Source organism: Eubalaena glacialis, chromosome 3, assembly GCF_028564815.1.
Source record: "Eubalaena glacialis isolate mEubGla1 chromosome 3, mEubGla1.1.hap2.+ XY, whole genome shotgun sequence".
NCBI lineage: Eukaryota > Metazoa > Chordata > Mammalia > Artiodactyla > Balaenidae > Eubalaena > Eubalaena glacialis.
The window spans coordinates 15,231,851-15,246,233 of NC_083718.1; the positions used below are offsets into that span (position 1 = coordinate 15,231,851).

At 36.6% G+C, this 14,383-nt stretch overlaps 1 protein-coding gene across 1 annotated transcript in view; it reads right to left on the minus strand.

Moving 5' to 3' along the window:
- USH2A (usherin) overlaps nt 1-14,383 on the minus strand; it is a 795,289-nt gene that overhangs the window by 369,489 nt on the left and 411,417 nt on the right. The window contains exon 34 of the mRNA XM_061185303.1: nt 12,410-12,557. Within this exon, the coding sequence (XP_061041286.1) occupies nt 12,410-12,557 (148 nt within the window). The remainder of the gene's footprint in view (nt 1-12,409; nt 12,558-14,383) is intronic.

The following is a 14,383-nucleotide window of genomic DNA, read 5'->3' on the forward strand; positions in this document are numbered from 1 at the left end:
TCTATCTTTTAAAAATTATGTAATAAAACATAATATAGAAAAGCGTGTAAAGTATGTTACATTTTTAAAACAAGTTAAAAAGCAAAACTCCTATAACCATCGCCAAGATTAAAAAATAGAGTATTGCCAGCACCCTGTAAATGTCTTGAGTCCTTCATGATTCCAACCCTTCCCCCTGCCACAGACAACTAGATTGACTTTAAGAACCATTTTCTTGCTTTTCTACCTAAGAATGCATCCCTAAACAAAGCAATTAAGTTTTGTGTGTTTTCTACTTTGAATGAATGAAATCATATTTATGCAATTTTTACATCATTGTTTGTTCAACATAATATGCACCAGTTCTATCCATGTTGTTGAGGGTAGCCATACTTTGCTCATTTCCATGGCTGTATAGTATTTTTGTATGGCACAATTTATATATTTATTCTATTGTTGATATTTAGATGGTTTCCACATTTTGGCTGATATATCAATGTAGCTATAATCATTTTTGCACATGTGTCCTGAGTCTCATGTGTATAAGTTTCCTAGGGTATAGATACTGGAGTGGAGTTGTTGGGATATATTCAATTGTCTAGTAAGACAATGCTCAACTCTTTTTCAAAGTATACCAATTTCCATTACCACCAATAGTGCCTGTGAGTCCTCATTGTTCCATATCCTCAAAAAGACCTTGTATAGTCACGCTGTTAAATTTTTGCCAGTATTTTTTTGCATAAAATGGTGCCTTGTTTTGGTATTGTTTTATTTCCCAGCTTATTAAAGAGACTGAGTACATTTCCTTATGTCTATCAGCCATTCAATTTTTTTTTCTTTTGTGAAATGCTTTTTCAGATCTTTCCCCAGTTTATTATTGACTCCTAGGAATACTTTATATATTGTGGATACTGGTTTTCTGATAGTTACATGTGTTGTAAATATCATATCCCATTCTGTTACTTATCTTTTCAGGCACTTAGTTTACAGCACATTTTGATGAAAAAAATGTTCTTAATTTTAGTAAACCTTTTATCAATATGAAGTTACCTAATTATCTCTAATAATCCTGTTTGCCTGAATATCTCCTTCATCTGATATTAAAGTAGCTATACCAGCTTTCTTTTCTTTTTTTATTCCTTACATTTTAGTTTGCTTTAGTTTGAGAAGGAAGGGGTTAACAGCTGATTCAGGGGCCTTTCCCCTAGCCTTGGGGACTCCTGAGGCTCTAACTTGGCTGAATCTTTCTTGCTACACTACCTCAAGATAAACCAGAATCCATCTGAGCACTGTGTACTGGACCAAGCACCTGACCTCATTGTCAATGTTGTTTATAAGTAATGGTTAGCTGGCATTGATGAGATGCAGTTGCACCAACGAATGGACACTAGTCATGTACCTGGTACCCTCATGGTGGGATAGAGCTGTGGTTTCATTCAATGACTTTCGATTAAGCTTTTAGAAAAAACATGGGAGAGCTATATATACTGACATGAAAAAATGTCTGCTCCATATTTGTCAGGAGGAACAAAATAGAGCTGCAGAATTATACATTAATGGCCAATTATTTTTAAGTGTCTATTTTATGCCTGTACATGTAAATGATTATTCATTCAATCAGCACAATAATTACTGAGTGCCTACTATGTTCTGGGCACTCTCTTAAATGTGGTGGAGAGAAAATAAGCCACAGACACAAAATCGGGGGCAAAGTGGAAGACTTCCCAGCTGGTGGCTGCCCTTTGAAGAACTTTCTCTCACTGCATATGGCTTTTCTCTCGCGACTACGCACCTTTAAAACTTGGCTAAGGAACTCACATTTTCTAAGTTTTATTTCCTCTCCAATAAAATTGGGACACTATTCCTTGCCCTGGTGGCCTGAGTTAATGTGAGTATCAAATGAGTGAGCATATATGAAAGTCCCCCAGGAATTAGGTGTTATGCACATAAAAGGCATGAGCTTAGAGCTGTCCCTTTCTTCCAGGATAAGTTCAAGCCCAGTTTGTTATGGGAATCTCAGCTGAGGCTGTCTCCTCCTACTCTGATCTATGTCACGAACTGCATGTTTCTTGTAAAAAAATAATCTGCACATCCCTCAAAAACACATTTGAGACAGGTCTGTATTCCTTACTTGTACGCTGTCTGTCATCACCTAGCAGTTTTTTTTTTTCTATTTTTTATTTTCTATTAGAGTATTGTTGATTAACAATGTTGCGTTAGTTTCCGGTATACAGCAAAGTGATTCAGTTATACACATACGTGTATCTGCTCTTTTTCAAATTCTTTTCCCATTTAGGTTATTACAGAGTATTGAGAAGAGCTCCCTGTGCTATACAGTAGGTCCTTGTTGGTTATCTATTTTATATATAGCAGTTTGTACATGTCAATCCCCAAATCCCTAACTATCCCTACCCCCATCCTTCCCCCTGGTAACCATAACTTCGTTTTCTAAGTCTGTGAGTCTGTTTCTGTTTTGTAAATAAGTTCATTTGTATCATTTTTTAAAGATTTCACATATAAGTGATATCATATGATATTTGTCTTTCTCTGACTTACTTCACTTAGTGTGATAATCTCTAGGTCCATCCATGTTGCTGCAAATGGCATTATTTCATTCTTTTTAATGACAGAGTAATATTCCATTGTATATATGTACCACATCTTCTTTATCCATTCATCCTACCACCTAGCAGTTTCTTATACGTGTTTGCTAAGTCTTTACATAAGATTCCTCCCCTACTCCAATAAAGCCCAGAGAGTACAGTGTGAAAACACAACTACTTACTAAATACTATAAAATAATTTTTGAAAAAAGTATACTGGATTTAGTGGCTTTGGTTTTTGGTAACCTACTAGCATAGTAATCTGATTCATCAGAAAATATTTATGGAGGACCTACTATGTGCCAGGCGTTGTGTTACATGCTGGGAATACAGAAGTGATCAAAACAGCCTTGGTACCTGCCTTCAGAAAACTTTCAATCTAAGTGAGAAGACAGACTAAGTGCATTATGTGTATGTAAAGTTGATTAAAGGAGAATCAGAGGGAACAGAAGAAAACATGGGGGGTGGGGGAGGGAAGGCAGATGCTAACCTAGTCCAGGTTCGTTAGGGAATGAGGCTTATTTGAGAAACAGATCTTTAAACTGACTTTGCACTGGGAGTTACTTCATTAAGAGGAAAAATTTCGTACACCATTATTTGATTAATTATAACAAAGATTTCATAATAATAAATTGAAAGCTTTCAATGAGATATCAGTAAGTTGATTACTATTTAAAAATGAAATATCACAGGAGTATTAGATAAACAATCTGCAACTAGAACTTTTGAGCACAGCCCTCTTTATTTGCTTTAAAAGTGTCTAATGTGCCAAAATGAAGTGCAACAAAATAGAATTTTTGTTTGTTTACTTATTTCCTTTTTCCAGTCTCAGAATGAAAGGAAGTATTTTACCTTTGCTCTACATCCAGCCCCCCAAATTGTGTGTGTTAATTGTGGATTAAATGAGATTTAGACATGAGTCAGGGTCTCAGTAGGAATCTGATGGAAACTCAAATGAACAAATGAGGATAGTTTAGTGAAGGGTCTATGTACAAGGATATGGGTAGAGTTAATGGAAAGCACCAAGTGATAATAACGCATCACCGGTTAGTAATTGTCAGGACTCCTGGAAGCCGGTAAGTATCCTTAAATTTGCAGGGGAAAGGATGAAAACTGATGCAGGAAGCTGGAGAAAGAGCTGGAGTGACAGGGAAGGGCCACTGGATAGGAGCTGTAGCCTTTGGTGGAGGAAGGCAGCCCTGGAGCCCAGAGCCTGGCAGAAAGTTCTGAGACTCCCTTCTCCTCTGACTCTTTCAACTCTTGCTGCTCCTGCCCAGGGACAAACCAAAAGGAAGCCAGAGAGAGAGGAAGCCCATTGATGCTTTGAGTAAAGGTCAGCCTTGTAGGATGCAGGGCTGAGTGGAGGAGAGTAGAGAGAGGATCTAAAGAGGCAAAAGAAAAATATACAACATAAAAAATGACAGGGAATTATTATATTGCACTGTATTGTATTTTCTGTGCTTTTCTCTTGCTTATTCTCTTGTGCTAATAATCAGTAAGATAGCTATAAGAAAATAAAACAATATTATGCTATGTGGTATGGGGGATCAGGTTATTTAATCCAGTTCTACAAATTTAGTTCTTCAGTGGATAATCCACAAAATGGATACTTAATTCCCGCTGGCTCTCTATCATAAGCAGTTTGAAGTTTATCACCTTTCTACTTCCATAATGGTAGAATTTTTAAGGTGTTTAATTTTCACAGGGAAGCTGAATCGTAATTGTCCATAAAGCACATCCACTGGGATATATATCTTTGTGCTTCTTCATCAGGTTATGTCAAATTGTATTTCCTAAGGTGCCCAATAGATTGTCATATATAACCAAGGAAACTCAATACAATACAATGTAAATTTAATACAAGGTATCTCTATGTACATTGAAGAATTCTGTTTACTGTAAGAATTAAACAATGCTTTAGTGTGTCATAAAAATAACACGCATAGTGAATATAGATGCTCCAAACATATTTGTTTGTTTTTTCCAGTCCAGTGTGGCAATGTGAATATCAACCGAGGTTTCCCCCCAAGGTCTGGATGATGATTGAATGTGGCAGATATCTCCCTGTGTGAATACTTGATCCTTCAATTAAAAAGGAAAAGAGAGAACAGCTTTCACAACACGGAAGAATGCCTTATTACTGTAATGCTCGCCTAAAAATGGAATCAACGGAATCTAAAAAAGAACGTGCTTGGGAAATTCTACCTGACAAACGGATGGGAGGTGTTTCATAAAAGTTACACAAGGTTTGCTTCAAACTGTCAAGCCGTTTTCCTAAGTGATTCACCAAATTCTATAATCTGTTTCTTCTAGGAAATCTGAGTATTTCCAGGAAAGAAAATAGATTCACATTTTGACTGTTTAAAAAGAAAGTTAGTTCAAAATAAAAAGTTTAAAAAAATAGTTATTCCTTTAAAACCAGAGAAAAATCAGGACAGAGATCTTAGAAGTGTTGAATCTTGGCACTGAGAATGAGACACTGAACCTGTAAAAGTATCTGAAAAATATCTTTTTTTCACATGGCTACATGGAATCCTACATTATGAGCATTTCTGCACAAAGTAGAGGTGAGGAGTACAGTGAATAAAATCATGCATTTTGAGTCATTCACACCTTGTTTTGTATTACATTCCTACTTAACTAGCTGTCTTGCCTAGAGTAATTAAGTTGCTTAATACTTATAAATTTGAGTTTCCACATCTGAATGTTGGAATAACAGTACCTATTTCCTGGGCTAGTTATGAGATTGAAAGTACCTGGCACATAGTTATAAATTGTAGCTATTACTATTACTACTATTATTATTATTAGCAGAAAATCAAATATTTCTTTCTCTGCATGGGTAGAGCACTTAATTAGTATTTACACATACACCTTCATGTACATACATTCTAAAAATTTCTCTATATCCTTTCTTAATGTGAAGGACAGCATATACAGAGTGTGTATAAATGTCTACAGTTAATTAGTGTGCTTACCACCCATTCCTGAAATAATATATATGCTCAAAAAATTGAACTAAACTTTCTTTCAATAATGTTCTGTTGTCTTCATGGTACTATGTGTAAGTCTGCAAAAATAATCAACTTCCTAAAATTTTCCTATTCTTACTGAAATTATTGTCACTTCCTTGGTACATATCCGTGTATGAATTCTCACAACGCTGGGTCAATACAAAAGGCTAAATTAGGAAAATGTTTCCATAGGCTCCTCAAGTATTCTCTCCTTTCTCAAGGAGACCCTGGAACCCTTGTCTAACGGGTGCCCAGCTCTCATGCCCATCTTGACATTAGCAAATCCTGACGGCTATAACAAGATAGCCTTTCACACTGAGGCATGCAAAGCGCATCCAGCTTGGCATGCTATCTCTCTTTAGAACATCTACGAATTACCAGGCTGAGGAAATTGTATGCCAAATGACTGAGTCTCTAAGTATGTATTTTGAGCCTTCAGTAGGCCAAGGCGGAGATGCCTTTCCACTGCCTTTGAAATCATCCCACCTGTATTATATAATTATGACATGCTCTCAATGTGCATTTATGTGTACTGTATGATTGCATATGATTGCATGCTTCTCACATCAACACAATTATCATTTTATCATTGTCCCTGGCATCAGTAAACACTAATCCATCCAACAGCTGTTTAATACTCATCTCCTCCATGACTGGCACCCTGCCAAATGCTGGGACTAGAACAGCAAACAATGCATATAGAATCCCTGCCCTCATGTGGGTCACAGTCTAACAGGGAAACTATTTTAGGTAAATTTACTTAGGTAAGGATAGTGGAGAGTTACAAGAAATTCTAAGTATTAATAAAGGATAAGAATTTCATATTTTATAGTTTTAGTTAGTATTTTAAATATATATATTCTAATTAGTTTAAAATGTTACTAAATATTATGCTAGACAAGGAGGAATAAGTTTGGTGGAGTCGGATATCTATGCTGATTTTAGCAAAGTAGACCTCAAGTGGGAGGAATAATCATATTTCCAGCTTCTAAGGCCAAAGCTTCTGAAAGGAGATAAAGCTCGTGAGAATTTGGAAGCTCTCAAAAGCGTAATTCTAATTATGCAATTGTAATCTACACAATACTGGTCACACATTTCTTAGACAGTAATCCTTTGTGCTGTTTCTCATTGCTGGCTAATGGTATGACAAAGGAAGAGCCAAGGTCCTACAGAATAAAGGGTTCTTATCCACCTTGGACCTAAAAAATAGCTCTTTTCGGAGGTTTTAAAATCCTGCCTGAAACTGCAGCCTGCAAAGAACACCTTTGCCAGAGGGAATGTGGATGCAAAGGACTCTGAGTAGAGAAACAGAGGTGGAGTGTCACACCACCATTTTTGCAGGTGTGTGAAGCAAGTCACCAGGATTAAGCAGGGCATATTTGAAGGAAGCAAAGCCTTAGGTGTTAATCAAGTGATAATGACCCAGTACTTGGCAGACTAAGGCAATGCATAGCAAGCAGCATTCTTTATAATAGCAAAATCATGGAAACTTAAGTGTCCATCAATAAAAGATGGGTCACATAAGCTGTGGTTTCACTCAGTGGGAGTCTACACTGCCTTTCCAAAGAATGAAGTTGAGCTACACTTAACTGCCATGGAAAGATGTTATGACCATATTGTTAAGTGAGAAAAGGAAGTTGCACAAAAGACAGAGATGAACTCACTCTTTTTTAACAGATGTATATTTTATGCATATATCTTTTTGTGATTACTAATTTAAATTTTTGTTTGTTTTAAACTAACACAGTCCTTAATCTTGATTTTTTTCTGGTTTTAAAGTTTATTGCATTCTATTACATCCTCCCTACATTTCTTTTTTTTTCATTGTGGTGAAAAACGCATAACATGAAACTTACCATCTTAACCATTTTAAATATACAGTATAGTAGTGTTAACTATAGGCACATTGATGGGCAAGATCTCTAGAACTTTCTCACCTTGCAAAACTGACACTTTATATCCACTGAACAGAAACTCTCCACTCCCCTTACCCCCAAGCCCTAGCCCCTGGTAACCACATTCTGTCTCCCTGTGTTTGACTACTTTAGATACCGCATGTACATGGAATTATGCCGTATCTGTCTTTTTGTGACTGGTTTATTTTACTCATATAATGTTCTCAAGGTTCATCCATGCTGTAACATGTGACAATTTCCTTCTTTTTTTTAAGGTGGAATAATATTCCATTGTATACATATATGACATTTTGATTATCCATTCATTTATCCATGGACATTTGGGTTGCTTCCATCTCTTGATTATTGTGAATAACTCTGCAATGAACATGGGTGCACAAATATCTACTCAAGATCCTGTTTTCAGTTCTTCTGGATAAATACCCAGAAGTGGGATTGCTGGATCATATAGTAATTCTATTTTTAATGTTTTGAAGATTTTTCCATACTGTTTCCCATAACAGCTGCACCATTTTGCATTCCCACCAACGATGCACAGGGATTCTAGTTTCTCTACGTCCTCTCCAGCACTTGTTATTTTCTGTGGGTTTTTTTTCTTGACAGTGATAATCAACATATTTTTTAATTGAGCACCGATTATGTGTTAGGCACTAGAGCTGCTGGTACAGCATTGAACAAAAGAGGCTAGAACAGGAAAAATTCTCTGAGCATGTGAAGCATGTCCTGAAGCAAAGAGCAAACTACCCAGCACAAGCTGTGAAGCAGGAGCAGGTTGGGAAACAAAGGAAAGAGAGGAATCGGACAGCAAGAGGCCATTCTCCTAGCCCCTGGGTAAAGATTATCCCCATGCTCTGCAACAAGAGAAGCCACTTCAATGAGAAGCCTGCGCATCGCAACGAAGAGTAGCCCCCGCTCGCCACAACTAGAGAAAGCCCGCACGCAGCAACGAAGACCCAATGCAGCCAAAAATAAATTTAGAAAAAAATTTAAAAAAAAAAAGATTATCCCAACTTTAATGAGTAGGAGCTGATAGCTTAAATCCGAATCAGTTATAAAGCAGAGAGCCTGCTTCCTATGCCATGCTGGCTAAAGGTTACCAATTGCTTGATAGGCAACAAGTGGATATTTATATATGAACCTTTTATACCTTTCATATTTTGTCACATATAGGTATGCATTTGGAAATACTTCATATAGAAAGTGGGTTTACTGTTTCTCAACATTTTTTTTTTCATGTTTATAAAGTCCTAATGAAATAATCCTTTATGTATATAGCTGAGTAACAGAGTCAAGATTTTGGAGCCTAGAGTGTACAAAACCAGACAATCAGTACCCCTTACAGAATACGACAGTCTAAATGTGTAAATACCTCTGGACCTGCTACATCTTAATAAAGACCCAGAGGGAAGACATTCCCACATCCTCAGGTTGCTTCTTCTCCATACACATGGCACCTTGTACACATCCCTACCTCGTTATTATTTGTTTACATGGATGTTTCTCCTAAGGAACTCTCTGGTCCTCTTAAGATCAAGGATTGGGCAAATTCATCTTGGTATCATCAGAATGATGGCACCTAGTGGGTCATCAAAAGTATATTTTGAATGAACACACTCAATTTTTGTAGGGCATGAAGAGGCTCTTGAAGTTATCTGGGTGAGAAATACTACCGGCCTTCATTAGAGTACAGTTCATGAAAAATCAGGGGTGAGCAAGAACTGAACTCAAGAGTGCCTCCCAGGTTTCTGGTGGTACTACTGGGTGGTGCTAATCAGGGAGAGGGGAAACACAGGAGAAAGGGCAGGTAGAGGGGAAGAGAGCATCAGGAGAAACAACTTGGATATGTTGAGCTTAAAATATAATAGAAATCCATGTGGGGATCTCCTGAAGGGATGCTAAGGAGGGAGGACTCACCCGGAGGGTGTATTTAATACTCTTTCAGCATTTTTTAAATTTATTTATTTATTTATTTTTTGGCCTCGCCACCCGGCATGCAGGATCTTAGTTCCCTGACCAGGGATCGAACCCGTGCCCCCTGTAGTGGAAGCGTGGAGTCTTAACCACTGGATCACCAGGGAAATCCCCCAATACTCATCAGCATTTTGATGGTAACCAAGTCAACGGGATATTATGATTATTCAGGTCTTTTGTTGGAGCACTAGAATCTACTCCTTTAATCAGTGTCCCCAGGATGGTTCTAATAATCAGATATGTTTGAGAAACACAATTTAAAATCATTTGAAAGGGTATCTGTAGTAACATAAGGCTGAAACCTATCTTATTTTCCAATTGTATTACTCTTCCGCAGCATATTCAGAAATTAGAAAGCAACCACAGTGCAGCTGTACTGTAATATGGGTCTAGTTCCATTAAATTCAAACTAGGCATACTCAAGAAGAGAAAATTAAAAATTCTTGTCAAATGCAAACTCCAAAAAAAAAAACACCTAGTCCCAGACCCCATACAGCTGAACAACTAAATTTCAAAAACAAATACATGTCAAACAAACATGTCCCAGGATCTGGCCTGTAACTACTTCTATCCTCTCTGTTGGTATCATTAAAGAGTCAGGACTCTACAATATATACGCTACTGATTGAATGAAATTTTCACAAGACACAACTAAATAAATTAAGTATTATTAGGTATCAGCAGAAAGTACTCCACTGTGTTAGGCTCCATGAAGGAAAAGAGAAATAAATGATTTGTGGTCCTTATCATCTGGTGGGCATGTTTGACATGTACCCAAATAAATTTGGGCCAAGGATGAATGAAGTACGTGTCATGATGAAGGCATAGGAAGAGGATATATGGTCAAGAGAAGAGAGGAAGCTTGACCTACACTCAAGAAAGAGTGAAATGATTTCATAAAATAAGAGGCTTCACATTTAGTGCTGAGGAATGAGTTAGATTTGGAGAGATGGTAGGGATCATTAACTCCAATTTTATAATCCAAGGAAACTGGGGTTCATGGCATTTAGTAAATTTTCCAGAGTAACACAGCTATTGCTCGTCAGAGATAAGATCTGACTCTAGGCCTATTTGACTCCATACCCATGTTTTTCAACCCTGCACCAAGCCATAAGTATTTCAGGAGGCTAAAAAGGAAAGTGTGTTACAAGGCTATGTCGATGCAGATCGAGTCACAAGTTGGGGCTGATCTGAATGTCTGACTAAAGAATCTGGGCTTTATTCTTTGGGTTTTTAGAGGGAAGTGTGGGAGCTTTGAAAACAGATGAAGTGACAAGATAAACATCCAACGATCAGATCCTCCTGTAGACAATGGAGGATAGAAACTAAACACTGGAAAATCGGAGGAAAGTGGAGAGAGAAGTAATGAAGAGAAGAATTTTTTTTTTTTTTTTAATGAAACTATCACTTAAAAAATGTCTAACCATTGCCCCACAGTAAAAATTCTGAAAACTCTGATGTGATTAAACACAAGACTTTAGAATAAATGAACGTGTTAACACCAGTCTTCTAAATCTCCCAAATTCTTATGGTTCAATGAATATATTTTAAAGCTGCTTGTAAATATATAACACATAATACACAAAGATTCTTTGAAATGTCGAAAGTATTTCTTTAGTCAACCTAGGACTCTGGGGGCAGTTATAGTTACAACTACTGATTAGGATGAAGGGAAATGTCTACTAAACAAATCACGTAACAGCGGTTAAGAGCAATCCAACTGGAATAAATCATTCGCATTTTCATTGCCACCTACAGACTAGGTTTCTTGGTGGAGCACAAAGTATGACAAGATTGTTGACTGTTTAAGTATCAAATAGCTATCCATTTATTTTTTACTAGGAAATTTGTAATAGTTCAGGGATAACTTCAATAGCAGAGATAATCACTCACTGTAATTATTAGATCTCTCTCCCTTACCTCAAATATATCTCATGCATTTGCCAAAAGTTTAATTAAAATGAGATGACTGGAGTAATTAATATCATAGTAAACATAAGACAAACTAATAAAATTGTAATTCTTTTTCTTTCATTCTTTCTGGCTATGCTAAAAGCGGCCATTTCAATTTTCAGTAATGAGTTACCTAAAAGAGTTTCTATGATATTAAAAGTCTTCTTGATATTTGTCTTAAAGAGGAACAAAATTTGATGTTATGTAAGCTTGACCAGTGTGGAAAAATGACACTATGTTATATGGAACTTAAAGATATTTCCAGTAAATGAATAAAGCAATTTCTATCCCAAGTTACTACAAATTCTTCTTTGTAAGATTTTATTTTAGCAAACTTTAACTGGCTAACCTAACTCTCTAAACTAGTCAAAGACATATACATATGTGTATATATACACATATATATGTGTATATATACACATATCACTTAGAAATATATACAATCCATTTCAAGTTAAACAAGAATAAATGTATATATATTTAATGTATGCATGCTGAAATATTTATAAATAACATATTAAAAATACAGAGTTCCAAATGGTCCCTTTTAAGATAAACTTATTAAAGCAAAAGCAGTTTGAAATACAGTATGCGCATGAACTTTCTATCTCCCTACTTCTCTAAGAAAGAATGAATAACAGTCAAAAACAAAAAGTCATTGAATATATAACGTCACTCTCACAAGGCCATTCTTTGGGAATCTTGGTTTGTTCTCTTCACCTCTCCCAGAACATATTAAACCATAAGATGCAGTACATAAGAACTATCAAAAGGGAGCACTTTTGAGCCACCAAAATTGTATGTTAACCTAAAAACCACAATCTCCTAAACTACAGACAATGATACTATCTCAGGTATTTTATGTGCTAAAATGATCATTAAAAATTAAGCACCACATATAAGCTGCCATTTAGAATATTAATTTACCTTTGCTAATCATCTTTTTAACTTGAGGCTAAAAGAGTTCACTTACCATTTGGATATTCAGGCTCAGTCCAGGAGATGTTAAAGGAGTGAGCTGAATCCAGGTGCACCTTGGGGGCTGGCACGCCTTCAGGGGCCCTCTCCTCAGTCAGGGCCTGGCTGGCCTCACTCACTGTGCATCCACCCCCGGTGCAAGCCTGAACAGAGAGACAAAAAGAGCACATTTCACTTTGGGGCCCCAAAGTTTAGATGAGCATTGAAGAAAGAGAGTTCACCATAAAGAGCTCCAGATCCTTTAAAATAATGCTCTCTTTAACCTCCCACCCCCCAAATAAATTTGTTTCATTGCTGAGGTTTGACATTTAATTAGTTTGCTTTTTAGGACACGAGACATCCATCTCTAACAATCAAGCAATAACACAGAATGAAAGAATGTATGGATTATGAATACATCCTAAGTTAGAGCCTAGAGATGGGGCATATATTGACTGTGTGAATAGCCACGATGAAATTATCCTCACACAAAGGTTCTTAGAATGAATTAAACACACACACACACACATATGTGCACACCATATGAGAAAAGTACTAGAGATTGAAGACTACTTCAGGACAAAACAAGTGATTTCTAGAAAAAAAAAAAAGCACAGAAAATATAATTTCTTTCTGCTTACTGTAGCGTGAGCAATACGTTTAAAGTAGAACACAATGTGAAATGGAATAAAACAATATTTCTCATAAATTGACAACAAAGCAGTTGTTGAGTGAATGTTTATTGGCTTTAAGGGTCAAGTCATTTACTTACATGCCGGAGGAACTGAGCTTCATTACATGGCCAACAAACTTAAAATGCTCACAGAACCCCCAAATTCCCAAAGGAGGGAGGTACTACTAATTCCAGAAATGGATTCATGGATATTAAGGATATTCAGAAACTTCTGTGTACATTTTCATCATAAACTGCCAACAATTCCAAATAAATGTTTCAGTATATGAGGAAAATATCATCCCTACCTAACATATGAGATAAGCATTTCTCCAGGAAATTGAGACATACACACAGTTTTTCCAGCCTATGTCTGCTAGTAAATATTAGCAATTATGTCTTTATATAACGCAGCTATTTGAAAACTATGCTAAAGCTTTGTTCAGTACCTCTTTAAGTTACAACTGTAATTTACACAATAAAATGTAAAAATCTTTCAGAAAGCACTAAATTTTACCACTAGCATTAAGAAAATGAGGCGAAATCATAGGACAATGTAAAAAGCAGGCAGTTATTCAGTTCATTTTCATGGAAGGTAGATATGACTAACAGTAAAAAACCGAAAGACCTCTCTATTTTTTCGGGCCTGTACCAAGCTTTCCAGTTTGATACTGAAGGAATGACCTTTTGATACTTAAAGCAGTGAGTATTCTTTTTCCTAAAGATAGAAGAAAGCTGACTGATTTTAAAGGTATTTTCTTATACTGAAGTATACTACTTGTAAAGTTGCTGCAAAATAGCTGCAAATTCTTCGCTCTAAGTGTAAGTAACAATAAATGGTCAGTAGAGTCGGAGATCAATTTTACCTCTTATTGTGAGAAGACAACAGTAACCCATGTCTTCAGGATAATTTCTCACCGTAAGCAAGTTTCAGATGGGCTCAACTGTGGCCTGGGCATGAAACTGCATTAAGATTGGGGACCTAATTAACCTCTGCGGGTTTCCTCTAATGTTCAGCTCTGGCATGTGCGTATCTCTGTAAGAGATAAACCATACTCCTCCTGAGAACAGAATCTTGGCAAATAAGGAGAAATCAATTGAGCTCCCGATTCGAAGCCCTAGGACATGTCGCTATTAGCCCAAGAAATAACTACCTGAACGTTAAAACAGAAGAATTAAAAAAAAAAAAATTTCCAACGTGCTAAAAAAGTCCACCAGAAAACGAGGCAGGAAAAGAGGCTGTATGAGACAGCTGAATTATCGAAGGAAAACGCTCAAAGGAGCATACTTTCCAGTCCTTAGAGACAGATAAATCCG